The following is a 20,570-nucleotide window of genomic DNA, read 5'->3' on the forward strand; positions in this document are numbered from 1 at the left end:
CAACCTTGGCAAACGACATTGCTGGCTTCTTTGGAAAGTGTGGTCTATTGCAGCATAGCTGGCTGGGGGAATTCTGGGAGTTGAAATCCACATATCTTAAAGTTGCTAGGTTGAGAAACACTGGTCTAATGAATAAGGTGCAGCCAGGATTCTGTGCTGGGTTTTTTTGGGGGAAAAAATATGATCCTGAGATTATGACAGTCTTGTCTTTATGATATATGGAAGGAAGTTCCGGGTGAGGCTTCCTGGCATTTTGTACCCAACAGCGTGCTGTCTTTGTCTCTGGGCAAAATGGATATAATTTCTAGATGTACCTAAGAAAAAGTTCCCAGATACTTTCCTAGATTCTGCCATCTCGTGGTGAGCGTAAAATAACTTCCTTTCTTTTTAAAAGGTTTCCTTTCAAAGCAACTGTTTCTTTTCTTTATATTAATGTCAAGGCCCGTTTTTATTCAGTTTTTCCACTACTTTGCAATAGGTTCTTTAAGTATATTCCTCTCTTTTCTCTTTTGAAAAAAAATAAAATGTTTTTTTTTTTCTTGGAATAAATGCTGCAACTTCCTTTCATCTGGGAAGTTTAAATTCAAGGGAAAAAAATCATTTGATGAACAAATCTAATATTTAACAAATCTAAAGATGGGGACTCTAGGGACACGGTGGCTCAGTGGCTAAGATGCTGAGCTTGTCGATCGAAAGGTCGGCAGTTCAGCAGTTCAAATCCCTAATGTGGCATAACGGGGTGAGCTCCCGTTACTTGTCCCAGCTTCTGCCAACCTTCTTCTCTCTCTCTTCTCTTCTCTTCTCTTCTCTTCTCTTCTCTTCTCTTCTCTTCTCTTCTCTCTCTCTTCTCTTCTCTTCTCTTCTCTTCTCTCCTCTCCTCTCCTCTCCTCTCCTCTCCCCTCCCCCTCCCTCTCCCCTCCCCTCCCCTCCCTCTCTCCTCATCTCTTCTCTTCTCTCCTCTCCTCTCCTCTCCTCTCCTCTCCCCTCCCCTCCCCCCTCCCCTCCCCTCTCTCTTCTCTTCCCTTCCCTTCCCTCCTCTCCTCTCCTCTCCTCTCCCCTCCCCTCCTCTCCTCTCCCCTCCCCTCCCTTCTCTTTTCTCCTCTCCTCTCCTCTCCTCTCCTCTCCTCTCCTCTCCTCTCCTCTCCTCTTCTCTCTTCTCTCCTCTCCTCTTCTCTCTTCTCCTCTCTCTTCCCTTCCCTCCTCTCCCCTCCCCTTCCCTTCCCTTCCCCTCCTCTTCCCTTCCCTTCCCTTCCCTTCCCTCCTCTCCTCTCCTCTCCCCTCCCCTCCCCTCCTCTTCTCTTCTCTCCTCTTCTCTTCTCTTCTCTTCCCTCCCCTTCCCTCCTCTCCTCTCCTTTTCCCTTCCCTCCCCTCCCCTCCCCTCCTCTTCTCTTCCTTTCCCTTCCCTCCCCTCCCCTCCCCTCCCCTTCCCTCCCCTCCTCTTCTCTTCCTTTCCCTTCCCTTCCCTCCCCTCCCCTCCCCTCCTCTCTCCTCTCCTCTCCTCTTCCCTCCCCTCCCCTCCCCTCCTCTTCTCTTCCTTTCCCTTCCCTCCCCTCCCCTCCCCTTCCCTCCCCTCCTCTTCTCTTCCTTTCCCTTCCCTTCCCTCCCCTCCCCTCCCCTCCTCTCTCCTCTCCTCTCCTCTCCTCTTCCCTCCCCTCCCCTCCCCTTCCCTTCCCTTCCCTCCTCTCCTCTCTTCCCTCCTCTTCTTCTCTTCTCTCTCTTCTCTTCTCTTCTCTTCTCTTCTCTTCTCTTCTCTTCTCTTCTCTTCTCTTCTCTTCTCTTCTCTTCTCTTCTCTTCTCTTCTCTTCTCTTCTCTCCTCTCCTCTCCTCTCCTCTCCTCTCCTCTCCTCTCCTCTCCTCTCCTCTCCTCCTCTTCTCTTCTCTTCTCTTCTCTTCTCTTCTCTTCTCTTCTCTTCTCTTCTCTTCTCTTCTCTTCTCTTCCCTTCCCTTCCCCTCCCCTCCCCTCCTCTCCTCTTCCCTCCCCTCCTCTCCCCTTCCCTTCCCTCCTCTCCCCTTCCCTTCCCTTCCCTTCCCTTCCCTCCTCTTCTCTCCTCTCCTCTCCTCTCCTCTCCTCTCCACTCCTCTCCCCTTCCCTTCCCTTCCCTTCCCTTCCCTTCCCTTCCCTTCCCTTCCCTTCTCTCCTCTCCTCTCCACTCCTCTCCCCTTCTCTTCCCTCCCCTCCCCTCCCCTCCTCTCCTCTCCTCTTCTCTTCTCTTCTCTTCTCAGGAGTCCACATTGGCTTCTTCCTTCCCCCCCCCCACATCCCACCTTCATGGCACCCTTGGTCAACTGACAAAATATTTCCTCCCTGTTCAGGGTGCCCAGTGAATCCGTCTGCAGGCCCCACTGTGGATTTGCAGCATGAAGTTTAAGGTTTCTCCACAACCCTTTGCAATTTTAACCCTCACAGAACAATTACAGAACTGCTCCCACACCCTACATTTTACTGTTAGATCCTCAAATGCTCCTATTGGGGAGCGTTAAGAGAGAGTTGTTTCCTCTTAAAAACTCCCCCTCCCCCGTTTCCATGGCAGCCCACTGATACAATGAGGACATAAAAGTAATGTGTTGCTTTCAGCCAATGGTGGGTTGCTACTGGTTTGTCCCAGATCAGGCGAACTGGTGGCAGCGGCGGGAGGCTCCGCCCACCCACCTGGACATCTCTGCGCGTGTGCAGAAGCATCACATGCGTGAGCACCTGCGCACCTGCGAGCAAACCGGTAGCAACCGGAATTGAAACCCACTACTTCTTCCAGCCAACATAGGCGCAACTCAGCATGATCTAACTTAGTGGTTGGGAACAATGGCCTTTTATGACTTGTAAACTTCAAGCCCCAGAATTCCTGAGCCAGCCACGCCGACTCGGGAATTCTGGGAGTTGAAGTCCACAAGTCATAAAGGGGCCATTGTTCCCCATTTCTGATCTAACAGAAAGGCGGAATGGTCAAAGCGATGGCTCCTGAAAAACTCCAGCACCAGTTTTTCTCCCCCCAGACTCCGTTCTAGGTACTTGGACTTAAATCTCACCCTGGATGGCTTGGAAAGGGCTGAGCCCAAAGGATTTTGCAAGGAGCTTTCAGTTAGGAGCAAATGCCATTGGAAAACATGGATATAGTCTGAGATCGTCTCTGAAAACCAGACTTGCTCTCTCTGTTGGTCAAAAGTTGGCTTGTGAAACCAGCCTTCCCTGGGGACCAGACATCTGGTTCCTGCACTCAAAGGCAGGGTTCCAAATAATATACCCATAGCAAACAGAACTCCAAAGCAGGTAGATTCCTTAAAGAACAGTTTTATTGGATATATATCATATTGGCTCAGACTGGTGAAAACTGACTCTAACAGTTCCCACAGTTTTCACCTAATCAAAAGTAAAAGTCCTCCCCCCCCTTTTCCAAACAATCAGTCACATGGTCCAATCAACGTGCTGTCCGGCTGCTTGGCAACTTCACTCCTCCTCTCTTCAGAGGAGGAAACTATTTTGTTTTGGCTACGAACACACACACACACACACACACACACACACACACACACACACAGAGCTATCTCTATTCCCCTCTCCCTAACCCCCATCTCCATTGTGGTAACACTGAAGCCTCCAAGATGGCCTCAGTCAGGCCAGCTTCAGAGTTGACATCCTCCTTGGTTTCAGGAGCCCGATAAGCACCTTTGCCTTTGAAGCCGGCCTGTTTAAGTCACAGCACATCATAGCTTGGTCCCGCGCCAAAGACAACTCGTTCAGTGTTCCAGGAATGGAATTCAATGCTTTGTGTGCTGTGTCTCCCATTCATGGCAGGAATGGAAGCGATGACCTTTTGCATACACGGTGTAGGCATGGTGCTATTTACAGTAAAAGGCAATCATCAAAAGAAAGACTTTTGCCCTGGGACTTTAATCTCCAATTGTTTGATCAGTGCACCGGGAGCAAAATGTTCTAGCCCGGGTGCCGGGACTCCAGCACAGATGTCCAGGGGAAAGATAGGCCAAACTGGTTGCCACTCCCAGGCCAGCTCCTGAAAGTCCCCGGAACGAATGACAGCCGTTGCTACGGTGCCCCCAGTTGGCTCCCAAGCCTGTTCGGATCATGCAGTATTTCAACACCATTTTCATTTTTAATTTTAACTCTCCATCTGCTACGCAGAGAATTCTCACAGGATGTCCATGTTGCTTCCAAAATCAGCAAACCCTCGTGGCGTCTCATTTCTCACCTAAGGCCGACCGATGAAAGGCTGCAGGAGTTTCATAACTTGGAGTTCCACACCACGCATGTATTTGCACAGGGCATAAATGCATATGGGAAATAACCAAGCCCTGGAGGTCAGATGCACGCAGATCACTCTTGGCTGCTGAATTATTCAGCACGAGCAAAAGGGGTCCACCAGCCCTTTCCTGTTGGGCACCTTCTGGTCTTGAAATGGGCAGAATTCATAGGCAAGTTGCCGTTCTAGCTGGAATTGGTAGCGGTGGCAGCTGCGTTGCATTGAAGACAACCAATCGAGCGTTCTTCTACCTGCGTACCAATGAAAATGGTCACCGGAGTGGGGCCTCTGATTTTCTAACTCAGGGGTGTCAAACTCGAGATCTGTGGGCCGAATCTGACCCACAGGATGCTTTGATTTGGCCCGGGGAGTCACCCTGGAAACAGTGAGGGACCAGCCCGCGGTGCCTCTGCCAGGAAAAACGGGCTCCCGAGCTCTGTTTCTGGCTGCCACTGTCTCCTGCATCCCTCTGCCAGTGAAAACTGAGCTCGTGAGGGTCACTCATGAGGGCCACGCACAGGAACACCAGCCCCCCCCCTCCCGCGAGCTCCATTTTCCCCTGGCAGAGGGTTGCAGGAGGCCGTCGCAGCTGGAAACGGAGCTCGGGAGCCCGTTTTCACTGGCAGAGCACTCGGGTTGTCACAGGCGGCCCCGACAGTGACATCAAGCAGGTCACGCCCACTTTGGCCACACCCACCCTGGCCCCCCTGAAGTCAGACACAACCCTGATGTGGTCCCTCAATGAATTCGAGTTTGACACCTAACTGAATCAGTGGAACAACATTTCAAGCTGAGTTGAATAGATATTTTAGATATTTTAAGTTGAGTTCAGCCAATACAGTTAGCGTTTGATGGTTATTTGGGCTATGTTGGGGGCGTAGGAGTAACCCAGAGAAAGAGAGGCCAAAGGTGCAGGCCTTTGGAGGCATGTGGGGATTGGAGAGCACTGGCTTGGAGAAAATGGCCCATTTCAACTCTTAAGTCCTCTTCCCCACTTTTGGAATAGTTCTTGGGCTACCACGGATGCTTTGGGGTGTCCCTTACCACTGCAGGAATGCCCCCAATTATTGGGTCACTAGATAAATATCTCTCTGGGGGCCTCCTGATGCCTGTGTACCAAGGAAGGAAGGAAAAGGAAAAGGAAGGAAAAGGAAGCTCATAGAAGTTGGGGGGGGGAGCTGTGGTGTTGCAGCCCTACCACCACCACCCCACACACACACCAGTTGGCCATGATCGCTGGAGCTGAGCAGAGAGGTGGGGGGGGCACTCTCAGTCCCTGCATTGTTACAGAGTGAGTCAGATCAGCAGCCGTTCATCTCTCTTGACCTGACTGCCTTGATACTGATGCAGACTTTAAGTGTGAGAAGCGGGGTGTTTTAGCTTTGGATGGATTTTTGCCTTTGCATTGCTGTTCCAAGTGGACCAGAGACAAATTTGCCCCTTCCTTAGCCAGCCAGCCTATGAAATGGGGATCATCACTGAGAGATTGACTGGCCCTCAGTCACCCATGAATTTCATAGCAAACCAGGATTAACAGACCTTTTGGTCCAGTCCCACCCCAGATTGTGAGAATTGTTGGGTCTCTGCCTTCTCATAAAGCCTTAAGTAAAGCCACACCTGGAATATTGCATCCAGTTTTGGTCACCACATTACAAAAAAGATGTTGAGACTTTGGAAAAAAGTGCAGAGAAGAGCAACTAGGATGATTAAAGACCTGGAGACTAAAACATACGAAGAACGGTTGCAGGAACTGGATATGGCTAGTCTAGAGAAACGAAGGACTAGGGGGGACATGATAGCAGTATTTCAGTATTTGAGGGGCTGCCACAGGGAAGAGGGGGTCGACTTATTTTCCAAAGCACCAGAAAGCAGGAGAAGGAACAAATGAATGGAAACTAATCAAGAAGAGAAGCAACCTGGATTTAAGGAGAAACTTTCTAACAGTGAAGACAATTAACCAGTGGAACAGCTTGCCACCTGAAGTTGTGGGTGCTTCATCACTGGAGGTTTTTAAGAAGAGATTGGATAGCCACTTGTCTGAAATGGTATAGGTTTTCTCCTGCTTGAGCAAGAGGCTGGAGTAGAAGACCTCCAAGGCCCCTTCCAGCTCTGTTCTGAATTGAATTGATTGAAATGGTATAATAGTATAATGATTCTTTGGCTGGCAGGGATTCCTGGGCGGGAGGGGGGAGTTGCGAGAGAGACTCTTAAGGGGCCAGTAACAAATTTGGCTCTTGAGCCATTTTGCCAAAGAAGCAGACAGTTTGTGTTTCTGTCAAGAGAGTCAAATCACAGGCATTTTGTAACCAAGGGTGGGTAAGACATTGTGTCAGAAAGACTTGCAGCCAAGAAAAAAGAATTATTATTTTTTTTGCAATGTTTTCTTGAACAAACAAATGAATGTTAAACTTGGCTTGCAGGCAGTTAATTTTGGGTGGCACAGTGAAATGGCATCAAGGTGACCAGGTCAGAAAACCAGTTTTTCCTTTCCTTAATCAGGCTGTAGGTAAAACTTGGATTTGGAAGACTAAATTAAATTCTGCAGCGATTCCATTGCTAAGTAATTTATCTCCTAATCGTGATATTAAAAGTATGGAGATGGAGGGGGACAGCTGAGTTCCAAAAACATTCTTAATTAGATTGAAGGCATAAGCAGTTGCATTCACAAAACATTAGACATTCAGCTATGTTTTGTAGACTAGTATATTATGTGAACCAGCCTGCAAGTTATAGTCCGTATCCAGAAAAATGGATTGATTCAGTAACCAGGCTAAGCGTGTTGTGAAAATGCAGCCGGTGAAACGTCTAGGTATAGACTGATAGAGGGTCTCCATCTTTGGGTGGTTGAAGGAGGAAACTACCACCTCTCACACATATTTAATTGGTTTTCTGGCTGTGAAGGAATGTGGAGATGGCCTTGGGAAAGGACCTTCCTTCCTTCAAGATGGAGAAATGGCAACTCAGTCCTGGAAAGCAGGAGAAAGAAATTACTGTATTTTTCGGAGTATAAAACGCACTGGAGTATAAGACGCACCTTAGTTTTTGGGGAGGAAAATAAGAAAAAAGCTGTTTGGCCTCCTGGAATACCCCCAATCAGCTGTTCCCAGAGGTGAATTTTAGCAACAGGTTCCTTGGTTGTGAGCTCTGTGCCTTGCTTTTTTTTGCTTTTTTTTTTCTGCCTCTGAAACTTCTGAAATTCTGTTTCAGAAAAAACTTTGTCACGAGTGTTTCCAGGATTGCTGTGGCTACTTGCCTACTCACAAACAGTATGGTTTCAATCAAGCCATCTCCTGTTTGTAATTACCTGCAAGCCTTCCCCGCCCTAGTTAATTGCAGGTTAACTCCCTATATAAGCAAGGACCTTTTCGCTTGCTACTTGGGCCTAGACTCCTGGTTTAGGCCTAAATGCACAGCTTCTGCAAGAAGCTCAGTGCAATGCTGCAGATGGGAGAAGAATGCAGATAAGGACTCCAGACGCCGTTGCAGAGAAACTCCCACGGATGCTTGCCTTTTGCTGTTTTGTAGCACGCAAGCTATCATCGGGACTGCTGTTGCTGGACCTTTTTCCTCCCACAAGCTTCAAGCAATGTTTGCTGTTTGAACTGTTTTTACTTCAGGTGACTTTTAGCTGTGAAGTTTGTGCTGCCCCTACCTTGATGATGTATTGACGCCAAAGCTGCTTACCTTCATGCTAGCTTTATTCTCTTGTGAACTGTTTCGGTATTGTGGAGAGGGATCTAGGGAGATAGCCTTGCTTCACATACCCAGATAAGACTTTGTTTTTAATGTGCTTTCTTAAAGACATAGTGCTTTTTAAATGTTTTAAAGTAAATTATATTTTTACACAAGACGCCTCTGTCAGAATTATTTCAGTCTCAGTGTGTTTACTCATGAACTGGTTCACGGTCCGGGGTACCCCTCAACCCCATTCCCTAACAGTTGGTAGCAGAAGATGGTTTAACGAACCTACGCTCATGTGGTAACGCGCTAGACTGGAATGTCTGCAGTTGAACAGATGTTGATTGGGGCAGCAGCAGCAGCAAAAAGTATCAAGTCACAAACTGGACTGTCTGGGGCTCAGGCCAAAAATGTTTTGGCTGAAAAACCCCAAACTCTAATTGATTTAGAGAATAGTGGAGCTGTAAGTTTTGGAGCAGAGGCCTTAACTTCTGAAGGGCCTAAGATAGTGAGTAAACCATCATCACCTAAAGAAGTAGAGACTGGAAGAACGCCACTTCAGGTCTTGAAAACAAATACAGAGGTGGATGATGAGTTTAGGAAGGCAATCCTTCAGTTTTTAGGTTTGCCCACAGTAAGTCAGAACCCGACTGCTGATTCTAGCAGATTATTAAAGAATCCAGCCGTAAAAGGAAAGAAGATCGAAGTCCTAGAAAACACCGGATCGGTAAGAGACTTTCAATCTTTTCCTAAAACCCCCACCTCAGACCATAAGTGGAGAATGGGGGATAACAGACTGCCTGATTTGAATGTTCCTGCTTCTTTATTAAACCAGCATGGCCAAGTTGATATTGCGCCACCTGCTGTTGAAGCCATCATAGATCAGGCCATAAAGACTTTAGCTCCCTTGATGACATCAATGACTTCTGCTAAAAATTTAAGAGACTCTCATGTTGAGCGTAAGGTTGCAAGTGTGATAGAAACTTTGGCAACCATTTTAGGCAATGGTTTGCAGGCGCCATCGGCTCAACAAATAGTAGCTGCACGTACCAATTTACCCCTGATGTCTGCGGCTAATTCAGCGCACGCCACGAGTGGGATATATCCATCTGTGACGACATCGACATCCAGGACGGTTCCGGAGGCTGCCTCAACTGAAGATAGGAATTTGGGAGCGCGTCCAAAAATTCCTAGAGATGTGCACCAGAGAGGACCCTCGAGCTTTTGTGATCAAACCAGGATGAGCTTTGCATCCGCACAATGTGAAGTTTTAATCCCTCCCATTGGGGAGGAACGATCGTCAGAATGCCAGATGGAAGACTCTGTGCTGTGTGCTTCCATTCCAATGCCTTATTGCCCGTTCCAGGATGGACCACATTTTGAACATCAATTAATGTCTGTTTCCATGTTTAATAATGTACAGATCCTTCCTCCTAATTTTAAAAGTTTAAGTGTGGGTGGAGGAAATTTTAAGGAATGGGTCAAGAGTATTCAAGTAACCTTAATGAAAGAGAATGTTTTATCGTTGTTGTTAAAACCCCCACCTAGACCATGGTCCTTAGAAGTTGATCTTTTACATCATAAGGCCTTTGTATTTTGTTGATGTCCATTGACCCTGCACTATATCCCAGTATACCTAGTAACCTGACCGTAACAGAAGTTTGGGTGAAACTGCATAAGCTATTTTGTTCAAAAAGCTCCCATGTTACAAACAGAGTTTATAGGGAGTTCTATTCCGCAAGGTTGAAGGCGGGAGTAGATATTAATGAACACTTATGTGAGTTAAACAGGTTAAGGCAGGAATTGATGTTGAAGGGGGAAACAGTGTCTGAACAAACCCTCATTACTGTTATACTCAATTCCCTTGATCCTAGCTGGGATAATTTTATATCGCAACTGGATAATGTTAGTTGTAATAACTTATCTTTAGAAGTGTTATCTGGCAGATTGATTGCAGAAGATAACTTGCGAAAATGCAGGGCGGCTTTTCACAAAAAGGAAAAACCTTTAAGAAGGCCCGATAGTTCAGATAGAGCATATACTATCGGAGAATGCTTCAATTGTGGTTCAAAAGAACATTATAGAAGGGATTGCCCACATAATGTGAATGCTAGGGCATGCTCAAAGGTACCTTCTGATAATAAATGTAAAAGGAGGCCATTACCTCCTGGTAGAAAGCCAAGTGTAGATGTTCCTAACCACAGAAGGGGTAAAAAGCCGAATGAAGGCAACAAAGGGAACAATCCCAGGTTTAATGATAGCTCTGTAGGTATAGTGGAAACTACTGAGTCAGAGCTTACAAGGGAACAGCGAGAGCAACTATGGTTGATGGACAGTGGGGCCAGTAATCATGTTGTGAGTGACCGAAGGTTGTTTGTTAATATGAGAAGGCATCAATCCATGGTCAAAGTTGCAAACGGTAAAAAGGTGAATGTTGTTGGCATTGGAAATGTTTATATTCCTGGGATAGGAGAGATTCATGGAGCATTGTATGTACCAGAGATAGATCATAATTTGCTAAGCCTAATGAGGATATGTGAGAACCCTAGAATGGAGATTCTGTTCTCAGGAGGAACAGCTGTGATCAAAAACAACAAATGTGTGATTGGGGAGGTTTTGAAGATAGGTGGCTTGCCTTATTATTCCCCCAATACGAATGCTGAGTCCTGCAGTGATAGCAATTATACTATCTCATTTGGTAGTAACAATGAATCACAGTTAGAACTAGGTGATGAGGATCAAGATTTTCACCAGAGGAAGCCTTGTAAAGACAAATGTAAAGTTAATAAAAAGTTTTTAAATTTTAACTTAGAGTCAGATAATAGGGAACCTGAAAATGCTAATGCAATTTCTATAGGAGAGCCGTTGCACAATGAATGTGCTCACTTGATGCATCGCAGATTAGTCATGTGAGTTTTCCTATAGTGAAAAAGGTAACCGGACACTCAAGGGGAACCAAGATCAATGACTGTAACACATTCCTAGGAGTGCAAAGTTGAAGGTGAAATCTGCGCCCAAGAGGTCTCAGAGGTACTCTGAACACCCGTTTCAGCTCGTCCACATGGATTTGGTGGGTCCATTCACACCTTCCGTGGGTAAGAGACGGTACTTTCTTACCATAGTAGACGACCATAGCAGATTTGGATTCGTTTTTCCCCTAATGTCCAAGAGTGAAACATTGACTAAGTTTAAGGAATTTTGTAACTTAGTCCAGAACCAGCACAAGGTCAGAGTTAAGAAGATCTTAACTGACAGGGGGACTGAATTTAATTCCAGGCAGTTCTCCAGCTGGTTGAGGAGTAAGGGTATAGTCCACTTACGCACCGCGCCTTACTCTGCGTTTCAAAATGGCATCGTAGAACGACGCAATGGCGTGTTACAAACTATGATGCGGTGCGCCCTAGAGGATTCCGGATTAAACTTCGCCTATTGGGTAGAAGCAGTTAGATACGCGAATTACACCCTTAACCGTGTGTGGTCTAGCGTGGTGCAGAAGACCCCATACGAGGTGCTATATGGCCATAAGCCTAGCTTGGCACACCTCCACGTTTTCGGGGTGATGGCCGATGTTCATGTCCCGAAGGAGCTCAGGAGAAAGGGAGACCCAATCTCTGTTAAACTGAGATTCGTTGGTTACGAGCAGGGCTCCAAGGCATTTAGGTTTGTCTACCCTAACGGGAAATTAATGAAATCAAGGTCTGCCACCTTTCACGAAGGGGCCAAGTGGAGTAAGATCCATGCCAATGAGATTCTTACTCGGAACCCTTCCCGTAGTTGTTGTAGACGAGCGGAGGATGTATCGGAGAACCTACCCGAGGATAGGGATACATCTGGTTCTGGGAAGCGTGCATCCCAGGCACCCTTGAAAGGGGTATTGAAGCGTAAGATGGGGGTAGCCAGGAAGGATAGGCACCCAGCTTCTGAGACGCAGAGCGAGAGTCACGAGGTAGATGGCTCATCAGACGACTCTGATGTCAGTGACACTCCTAAACGCAGACCAGTTAGGGCTACCAGAGGCAATAAGCCTTAGAGGTACGACGACTTTGTTACCTCAGTCGACCAGGTTTTGGCCACCCCTCAGAGATATGAGGATGTGTTGGCCTTACCTGACCATGAATGACAGAAGTGGCTGGCCGCCATGGATACGGAATTGGACAGCCTGAAAAGGCTGGACGTATTTACGCCAACAAGATTGCCCAAAGACAAGAGGGTGATTGGCACCAGGTGGCTTTTCAAGCAAAAGCCCATTGAAGGTGGGGGCTTTGTCTATAAAGCGAGACTAGTAGCACAGGGATTCTTGCAGAGATTCCCTGACGATTATGAGGACACCACCTTGCCCACGGTGTGCCCTGAGAGCGTGAGAACAGCTCTCTCTATCCCTACCATGCGAGGCGAACATGTATATCAGTTCGATATTCAGACCGCGTACCTGCACGCCCAGTTAGACAAAGAGCTGTATGTGAGGATTCCTCAGGGAGTAAGCCATCGGGAAGACAATGTGTGGTTGTTGAACAAGAGCCTATACGGCTTAAAACAATCTGGTAAACGATGGTACGAGTGTCTCACTAAAAGCCTGAGAGAGATGGGCTATTTACCATCGTCGGCTGACGAGTGTGTTTTTGTCAAGGAAGATCAGGGCATTAGGGAAACGGTACTGTTGTACGTTGATGACATCCTATATATTTGCAGATCAGAGAACAGGCATAAGAAGTTCTCTGAGGACCTAAGTAAGAGTTTCACCCTAAAACCACTAGGTCACATTAGCAAATTTTTAGGGGTGCAATTCATAAAAACCGAGAAGGGGTTTCGGCTCTCTCAGGAAGATAAAATTCAGGAATTGCTTAAAAAGTGTAGCATGGTAGAGGCGAAGCCATGCGATACCCCTATGGCAACAGACTTCCTTAAGAATATGTACACTGAGAGCACGGAGTTTGAAGATAAGACCCTTTACAAGTCTGTGATTGGGTCGTTGTTGTACATTGCAAATTGGACTAGACCAGACATCAGTCTAAGTGTAAATGTGTTATCTAGACATTCTGAACATCCTACACAGTACCATTGGAGCGGAATCAAACGACTCCTGAGATATTTAAAAGGTACTGTGAACTATTCATTGTTATTGGAACCAGAAGCAACTAGAGAATTAAGATTGAGTTGTTTTTCGGATGCTGATTGGGCAGGGGATGTTAGATCTAGAAAAAGTACCTCGGGGTACATTGTATACCTAAATAGTAGCCCCGTGTATTGGTACTCTGGGAAGCAGAAGTTAATTGCAACTTCCACAGCGGAAGCTGAGTATGTCAGTTTGTCCAAAGCTTCCAATAACCTAGTTTGGTTTGACGATCTTCTGGTAAGCTTATGGAGGCAGCCCATGCAACCTATAAAAGTCTATGAGGATAACATGGCTGCCATTAACATATCGGAAGCCGATGCTGTAGGCCAGAGATCGCGCCATATTGATATTAAAATCAAACATGTGAGGCAATTGGTGAAAACAGGTTTCATTAAGACTGTGTATTGTGAAACTAAGGAACAGGTAGCGGATGTGTTTACCAAACCGCTGCCCCGTGACCAACACCTCTATCTTCTGGGTAAAATGTCGATGGCTATGTGAATGTACTTACCATTGATGTGTACATGTACCCAATGTAGAATGTATGTTTGTTAACGAGTCAAATAGCCACAGAGAAGGGGATTGTCACGAGTGTTTCCAGGATTGCTGTGGCTACTTGCCTACTCACAAACAGTATGGTTTCAATCAAGCCATCTCCTGTTTGTAATTACCTGCAAGCCTTCCCCGCCCTAGATAATTGCAGGTTAACTCCCTATATAAGCAAGGACCTTTTCGCTTGCTACTTGGGCCTAGACTCCTGGTTTAGGCCTAAATGCACAGCTTCTGCAAGAAGCTCAGTGCAATGCTGCAGATGGGAGAAGAATGCAGATAAGGACTCCAGACGCCGTTGCAGAGAAACTCCCACGGATGCTTGCCTTTTGCTGTTTTGTAGCACGCAAGCTATCATCGGGACTGCTGTTGCTGGACCTTTTTCCTCCCACAAGCTTCAAGCAATGTTTGCTGTTTGAACTGTTTTTACTTCAGGTGACTTTTAGCTGTGAAGTTTGTGCTGCCCCTACCTTGATGATGTATCGACACCGAAGCTGCTTACCTTCATGCTAGCTTTATTCTCTTGTGAACTGTTTCGGTATTGTGGAGAGGGATCTAGGGAGATAGCCTTGCTTCACATACCCAGATAAGACTTTGTTTTTAATGTGCTTTCTTAAAGACATAGTGCTTTAAATGTTTTAAAGTAAATTATATTTTTACACAAGACGCCTCTGTCAGAATTATTTCAGTCTCAGTGTGTTTACTCATGAACTGGTTCACGGTCCGGGGTACCCCTCAACCTCATTCCCTAACAAACTTTTTTTCCTGCCTCTGAAACAGAGCTTCAGAAAAAAAGCCTCTGAAGCTCTGTTTGGGGGCTTCTTTTTTGAAGCTTCATTTCTGATGCTTTTTTCAGCCTCTGAAACCTCCATTTGAGAAGCTAGGCGAGGCTACATTCGGAGTATAAGACGCACCCAGATTTTCACCCTCTTTTTGGGGGGAAAAGGTCTGTCTTATACTCCAAAAAGTATGTTAAATAAAGAAGGCAGAGAGAAACTGACAGGTTTTTAAAAGTCTGTTATTACATATTACAATAAAGTAGCATTTTTGAAATCCCTGGAATCCTTCCGGGGTTGTTTCTTGAGCTGGCTTACCCCAAAGGGTGGACCTCTGCAGGTTACAGAAGGGTGGACTAAATGACCATTGTCCTCTCTTCCGGCTTCACCTTTGCAGTGGTGTCTGTTCTGATCTATAATCTATAATCAGCCTATAATCAGACAACTTTGTGATCATGCTGCAGTTTGAATTCAAACCCAAACAGGCATTTCCTTTTCTTTCCTTTTCCGCAGCCTCTTTGACATGGGAGGAGAGTATTACTGCTACGGGTCAGACATCACCTGCACTTTTCCCGCAAACAGAAAATTCACTCCTGACCAGAAGGCCATCTACGAGGCCGTGTATAGATCCTCCCGGGCAGTGTTCGGCAGCATCAAGCCAGGTAAAACAACAACAACAAAATCAGTCCCTGCCAACGAAAGCGTGGGGAGAGAAGAAGAGTGTGTTCTTGCCTCTTAGAAATTGTGGGCATGGATATTCTGGTGCCTGCCATACTTCACAGTGCCCTCCAACTGGAGCTAGCACTGCCCGTCCTATCTCTCTGCCTATTCTTGACCCGTCTCTCTCAAGTCGGAGGGGTCCAAGGGCACGGTCAAAAAAATCAAGAGGGAGGAATTTCAGTTGCCCCACTGGGATTGCCGTCTTGATTTTTTTGACCATGCTCTTTTTCTTATCTTTTTGATAGCCTTTTCCCTCTGTCCTCCAACTCTTTCCGCGATGGCTAAAGATCTCTAGTGGACAATATCTCTGCTTCCCTGATACCAGAACAGCAAGGTTCATCCTGCTTTACAGCACTCTCTGGGTGGTTTACAATGTCAGCATGTCGCCTCATTTTACCAACCTCAGAAGGATGGAAGGCTGAGTCAACCTTGAACCCTTCAGGATCGAACTCCTGGCTGTCGGCAGAGTCAGGCTGCAATGCTGCATTCCAACCACTGTGCCACCAGGGCTCTTTCATTGTTGTCGTTTATGTTTTACCGACAAAGAAATAAAGGGAGATTAGCATAGATCTATTTCGAGGTATTTAGCCCTCATCAGCCTTCTGGGATTCGAACCCGGGCTGCTTGCCTATTAGGTAGATGTATTAACCTCTAAACCACGGGCTCTCCTCACTTTGTCAGCTATACCAGGGGAGAGATTAAGTGTCTTTTCCAGTGGGACCGGTCTATCAGGGCAACCTGGTCTACCCAACTATGGGATGGAGCATACTGCTTCTGCTTTTGCCTTTCAGCCCAAATCCAGGAGCCTTTGCAGGCAGTCGCTTTTGTGACAAACTATTTTTTGTTTGAATGTATGTTTTACCAACAAAGAAATAAAGGGAGACTAGCATAGATCTATTTCAAGTATTTAGCTAGCTGATGAGAGCTTTATTTCTTTGTTGGTAAAACATAACTTTAATACATTTCCAACACATCTTTCTCTTTTATATCCCCACGACCACAACCCTGTGAGGTGGGTGGGGCTGAGAGAGAGTGACCCAGCTGTTTTTCATGGCTAAGGCGGGACTTGAACTCACCGTCTCCTAGTTTGGGGCTTTCACCACTAGAGCAGACTGTCTCCCTGGCTTTTAATGCTCTTCTCCCAGTAGACTTCATTGTCATCCTGCTTCCTCACTGTAAAACTTTTGTCTGGTGAGGAATGAAGCACATCCTGCCTCCCCCCACCTCCCTTCCACACACACACACCCACTCGTCTTTTGGCTCCTACCTCATCCTGAAATGGGAAATAAGACGCTTGTTGACTCACTGGGTGCTGATTTCTGTAACTAGTTCCATCAATGGTGAAAATAGGAAGCTTTTCGAAATGTGTTGACATAAACTAACTGCAGTTTTTACCAGCAGCGTGGCTTCCCCAGGGAAAAATGGAGCTATTTATTTGCAGTGACACGTACTTCCATTCTCTTTCCTAAAGCAATGTATATCCAAAAAGAAGAGTGCATGAAAAGCTAGGAATTTTGAAAGTTTGGATTGAAAAAAAAGTGAAACTTGAAATCACTGGAGGTTTTTAAGAAGAGCCTGGACTGCCATCTGTCAGAAATGTCCAGCTTGAGCAAGAGGTTGGACTAGATGACCTACAAGGTCCCTTCCCTTCCCTTTATTCTGTTAGTATTTGTTTTATGCTAACATTGAATGCAGCGGAGCAGGGTTCCTTTCAGTTTCTCCAAGGCTCCCCATGTGTGAAGTGCCTGAGAAAGAGCGAGACCATCGGCAATATGCCAGGTCTGGACTTCTGCTTCTGGAGATGCTGAACCACCAAAGCTCACCAATAAAACAAGGCCGAATCTGTTTCTGGCTCCAGCAAGGAGGCCGCCCATCGGTTCTCTGCCCCTGTGTTGCCCTGTGTCTCTCTTGGCAGAGAGTTGAGAAGCAGACGCCGCATCAGCAGATTTTGCGGAGTAGAGATGTCTCAAGCACCATGGTTCAAAGTCCAAAGGTTGGCCAGTTAGGCTGTGCAAACCAGGCTGACAGTTGGCTGGCTTCGAACAAGAGTTGAGGGGGCCAAGGTTAATTGCCCGGGATTTGATGGGGAGGGAGAGGAGGAGGAGATGGAGCTATAAATAACCCTATCAATAAATCATGTGTGGGTATGAGCCTTCCAGGTGCAGATATGGGCAGTCTTTGTGCCATTGGAGGAGGAGAGAGAAGAAAGAAGAGAGAGAGGGAGAGGAAAGAGAAAGTAAGAAAGGGAAGGGAGGGAGGGAGGGAGGGAGAGAGAGAGAGAGAGAGAGAGAGAGAGAAAGAAAAAGAAAAAGAAAAAGAAAAAGAAAGAAGAAGGAACGGATAAAGAGAGAAAGAAAAGGAAGGAAGGATAAAGAGAAAAAGAAGGAAGGAAGAAAAGAAAGAAGAAAGGGAATGGATAAAGAGAAAGAGAAAGAAAAAGAAAGGAAGAGGAAGGAAGGAGAAGGAAGGAAGGAAAAAGAAAGAAAAGGAAGAGAAAGAAAAAGAGAGAGAGAAAGAAAGAAAAACAAAGGCAGTTGAAAGCAAAAGACTAGTACAGAGGCGAAGGTGCCCCATCTCCACTTTTGCAGTGTTAGTCTCAGCGTGACTGCGCTACCTTTTACTGTTTGCTCTGGGCACAGCCCCCCATGGTTAATGCTGGGCTAAGAAGCTATTTTCCAAACCAAGATTACATTTCTGTTGGGGGCTGCAGATCAGGTGTGAGCACGGACCAGGTTTGTAGGGAGCCGGCCCAAAGCAGACGTCCCTGTCTCTTCTCTCTCAGTGCTTTCCCTGTTTTCTCTCTCTCAGCTCTTGCTGTGGCTCCCCCTTCCTCGGACCTGAAGCAGGGAGCCTCCTGCACAAAAATGGAAGGGCGCTTTGATTGCCACAATAGATGCATGGTTGCAAAAGTTGAAGGAGTTGGCAGAGATGGCCAAATTAGCTGCTTTGATTAAAGAAAGAAAAAGCCACAATTACTTCTGTTTCCACTTGGAAACCGCTTCTGGACTTTGTGCTTGGGGTGGGGAAAACACAGGGCAACACAGGGACACAGAGAGGGCGCGTAACTTGGGTGTCCTCCTGGACGCACGGCTGTCTTTAGAAGAGCATTTGATGGCCGTGGCCAGGGGGGCTTTCTATCAGGTTCGCCTGATACGCCAGTTGCGCCCCTTTCTGGATCGGGACTCCCTATGCACGGTCACTCATGCCCTCGTTACTTCCCGCCTCGACTACTGTAACGCTCTCTACATGGGGCTCCCCTTGAGGAGCACTCAGAGGCTCCAACTGGTGCAGAATGCGGCCGCGCGGGTACTTATGGGGGCGACATGGCGCTCCCACGTGACACCTCTCCTGCGCGAGCTGCATTGGCTTCCAGTGGTCTTCCAAGTGCGCTTCAAGGTGTTGGTTCTCATCTTCAAAGCGCTCCATGGCTTAGGACCCAGTTATTTACGAGACCACCTTCTGCCTCCGATAACCTCCCACCGGCCAACACGCTCCCACAGAGAGGGTCTCCTCAGGGTGCCGTCTGTCAGGCAATGTCGGCTGGCGACCCCCCGGGGAAGAGCCTTCTCTGTGGGGGCACCCGCCCTCTGGAATGAGCTACCCCCAGGGATACGACTAATCCTGGACCTCCGGACCTTCCGCCGGGCCCTGAAGACTTTTTTATTTCAGCAAGCCGGGCTGGGTTAAAATTTTTAATTGGGTGAATTTTATGGGTAACGGGGTTTTAAATTGGAGAAGCCTAAGATAATTTAATTTTGTTTTAATATATTTTAATATTTGTATTGTGTGTTTTAATTCTGGCTGTTCACCGCCCCGAGTCCTTCGGGAGAGGGGGCGGTATAAAAATTTAATAAATAAATAAATAAAATAAAAATAAATAAAAAAGGAAACTTTGATTTGGGGGTTTACCGAATAGATAGGTTTGTTTTTGTAGAATGGCTAGTTTACATTATGATGTAAAAGTAATAAGTTGAGGTTTGATGCTATTATCTTATTCTACCGCATCAAAGGGAGTGGAAAGTCAATGCCTTTTCTTTCTTTTTTCCCTTTACCCTTACACTTTTCCCTTCTCCCTCTTTTATTTTCCCACTATTTTCTTTTGTATTTTATATTATAAACTAATAAAAGAAGAAGAAGCAAGGAGCCTCCCAAGTGGCATATTCATCCCCATTTTGTTCTGAGCCAGTTCTCTTTTCATGCAGGTATTAACTAGCCTATATTTGCATTAATAATCATCACAGTTAACACAACCAAGGAACAGGCTCAGTGACAAAAACCAGTCTTCAAGATCTTGCTAAAGGCCAGCAGGGTCAGGATGAGACTGAGGTTCCCGGAGGTGGGCACTGGGCAGAAAAGGCTCTTTTCTGGGTCCTGCCAGATGTATGGGAGGCAGAGCAGGCCTCTCCTCCCAGATCTAGTGGGATGGGTAGATAGCAATAGCACTTAGACTTATATACCGCTTTAGAGTGTTTTCCAGCCCTCTCTAAGCGGTTAACAGAGTCAGCCTCTTGCCCCCAACAATCTGGCTCCTCATTTTACCCACCTCGGAAGGATGGAAGGCTGAGTCAACCTTGAGCCGGTCAGGATCGAACTCTTGGCAGTCGGCAGAGTCAGCCTGCAATGCTGCATTCTAACCAGTGTTTCTCAACCTTGGAAGCTTGAAGATGGGTGGACTTCAATTCCCAGAAGATTCTGGGAGTTGAAGTCTACCCATCTTCAAGCTTCCAAGGTTGAGAAATACTGCTCTAGATGCTCCCAGCCTGAAGTGCCTTGGTCTTAAGAACAGCTTTCAGATGGCCAGCCACCATGTTTGGGGTGTGTGTGGTGGGGGAGGGGGGCAGGATTAGGGTGCAGAAATGTGGGGACAGAAATAGGAGGCGGCTACATCCTTCAGGAAGTTCACCAATCACCCAGAAGACTGAAATATATGGAGCAACTAAGGAAAATAATGCTGCATTTCCTCTCCCTGATAAAAACATCTGCCATAAACCAAGAAAAGTTCCGTTTTGTGGGATCTCCGTATGGCAAATTCGTGCACCTTGGTACTTCCTGCAATTCTGGGACCACCGTTGCCATCCTTTCCACCCCAAATAGTTCATGATGGCTTTTGTTGTCCGACACATTGACGGTTGCAGAGAGGAGGCCATATTATAATTGTAAAAACATACGGAGAACAGTTGCAAGAACTGGGGATGGCCCGTCTAGAGAAAAGAAGGACTGGGGAGGACAAAATAGCAACCTTCCAGTATTTGAGGGGCTGCCACAAAGAAGAGGGAAGGGTCAAATTATTCTCCAAATGACCAGAAGACAAGAAACAACTGATGGAAACTAACCAAGGAGAGAAGCAACCTGCAATTAAGGAGAAACTTCCTAACAGTGAGGACAATTAACTAGTGGAACAGCTTGCCTCCAGAAGTTGTAGTTGGTGAATCACTGGAGGTTTTCATGAAGAGACTTGTCTGAAATGGTGCTGGAGCAGAG

The 20,570-nt window shown here is 46.6% G+C and overlaps 1 protein-coding gene across 1 annotated transcript in view; it reads left to right on the forward strand.

The window, feature by feature from the left end:
• The window catches only part of PEPD (peptidase D), a 192,202-nt gene that overhangs the window by 158,053 nt on the left and 13,579 nt on the right, over positions 1-20,570 (forward strand). The window contains exon 12 of the mRNA XM_070952901.1: positions 14,883-15,031. Within this exon, the coding sequence (XP_070809002.1) occupies positions 14,883-15,031 (149 nt within the window). The remainder of the gene's footprint in view (positions 1-14,882; positions 15,032-20,570) is intronic.

This window comes from Pituophis catenifer, unplaced genomic scaffold (genome assembly GCF_029215685.1).
Source record: "Pituophis catenifer annectens isolate HBS135680 unplaced genomic scaffold, rPitCat1.0.hap2 SCAF_13, whole genome shotgun sequence".
NCBI lineage: Eukaryota > Metazoa > Chordata > Lepidosauria > Squamata > Colubridae > Pituophis > Pituophis catenifer.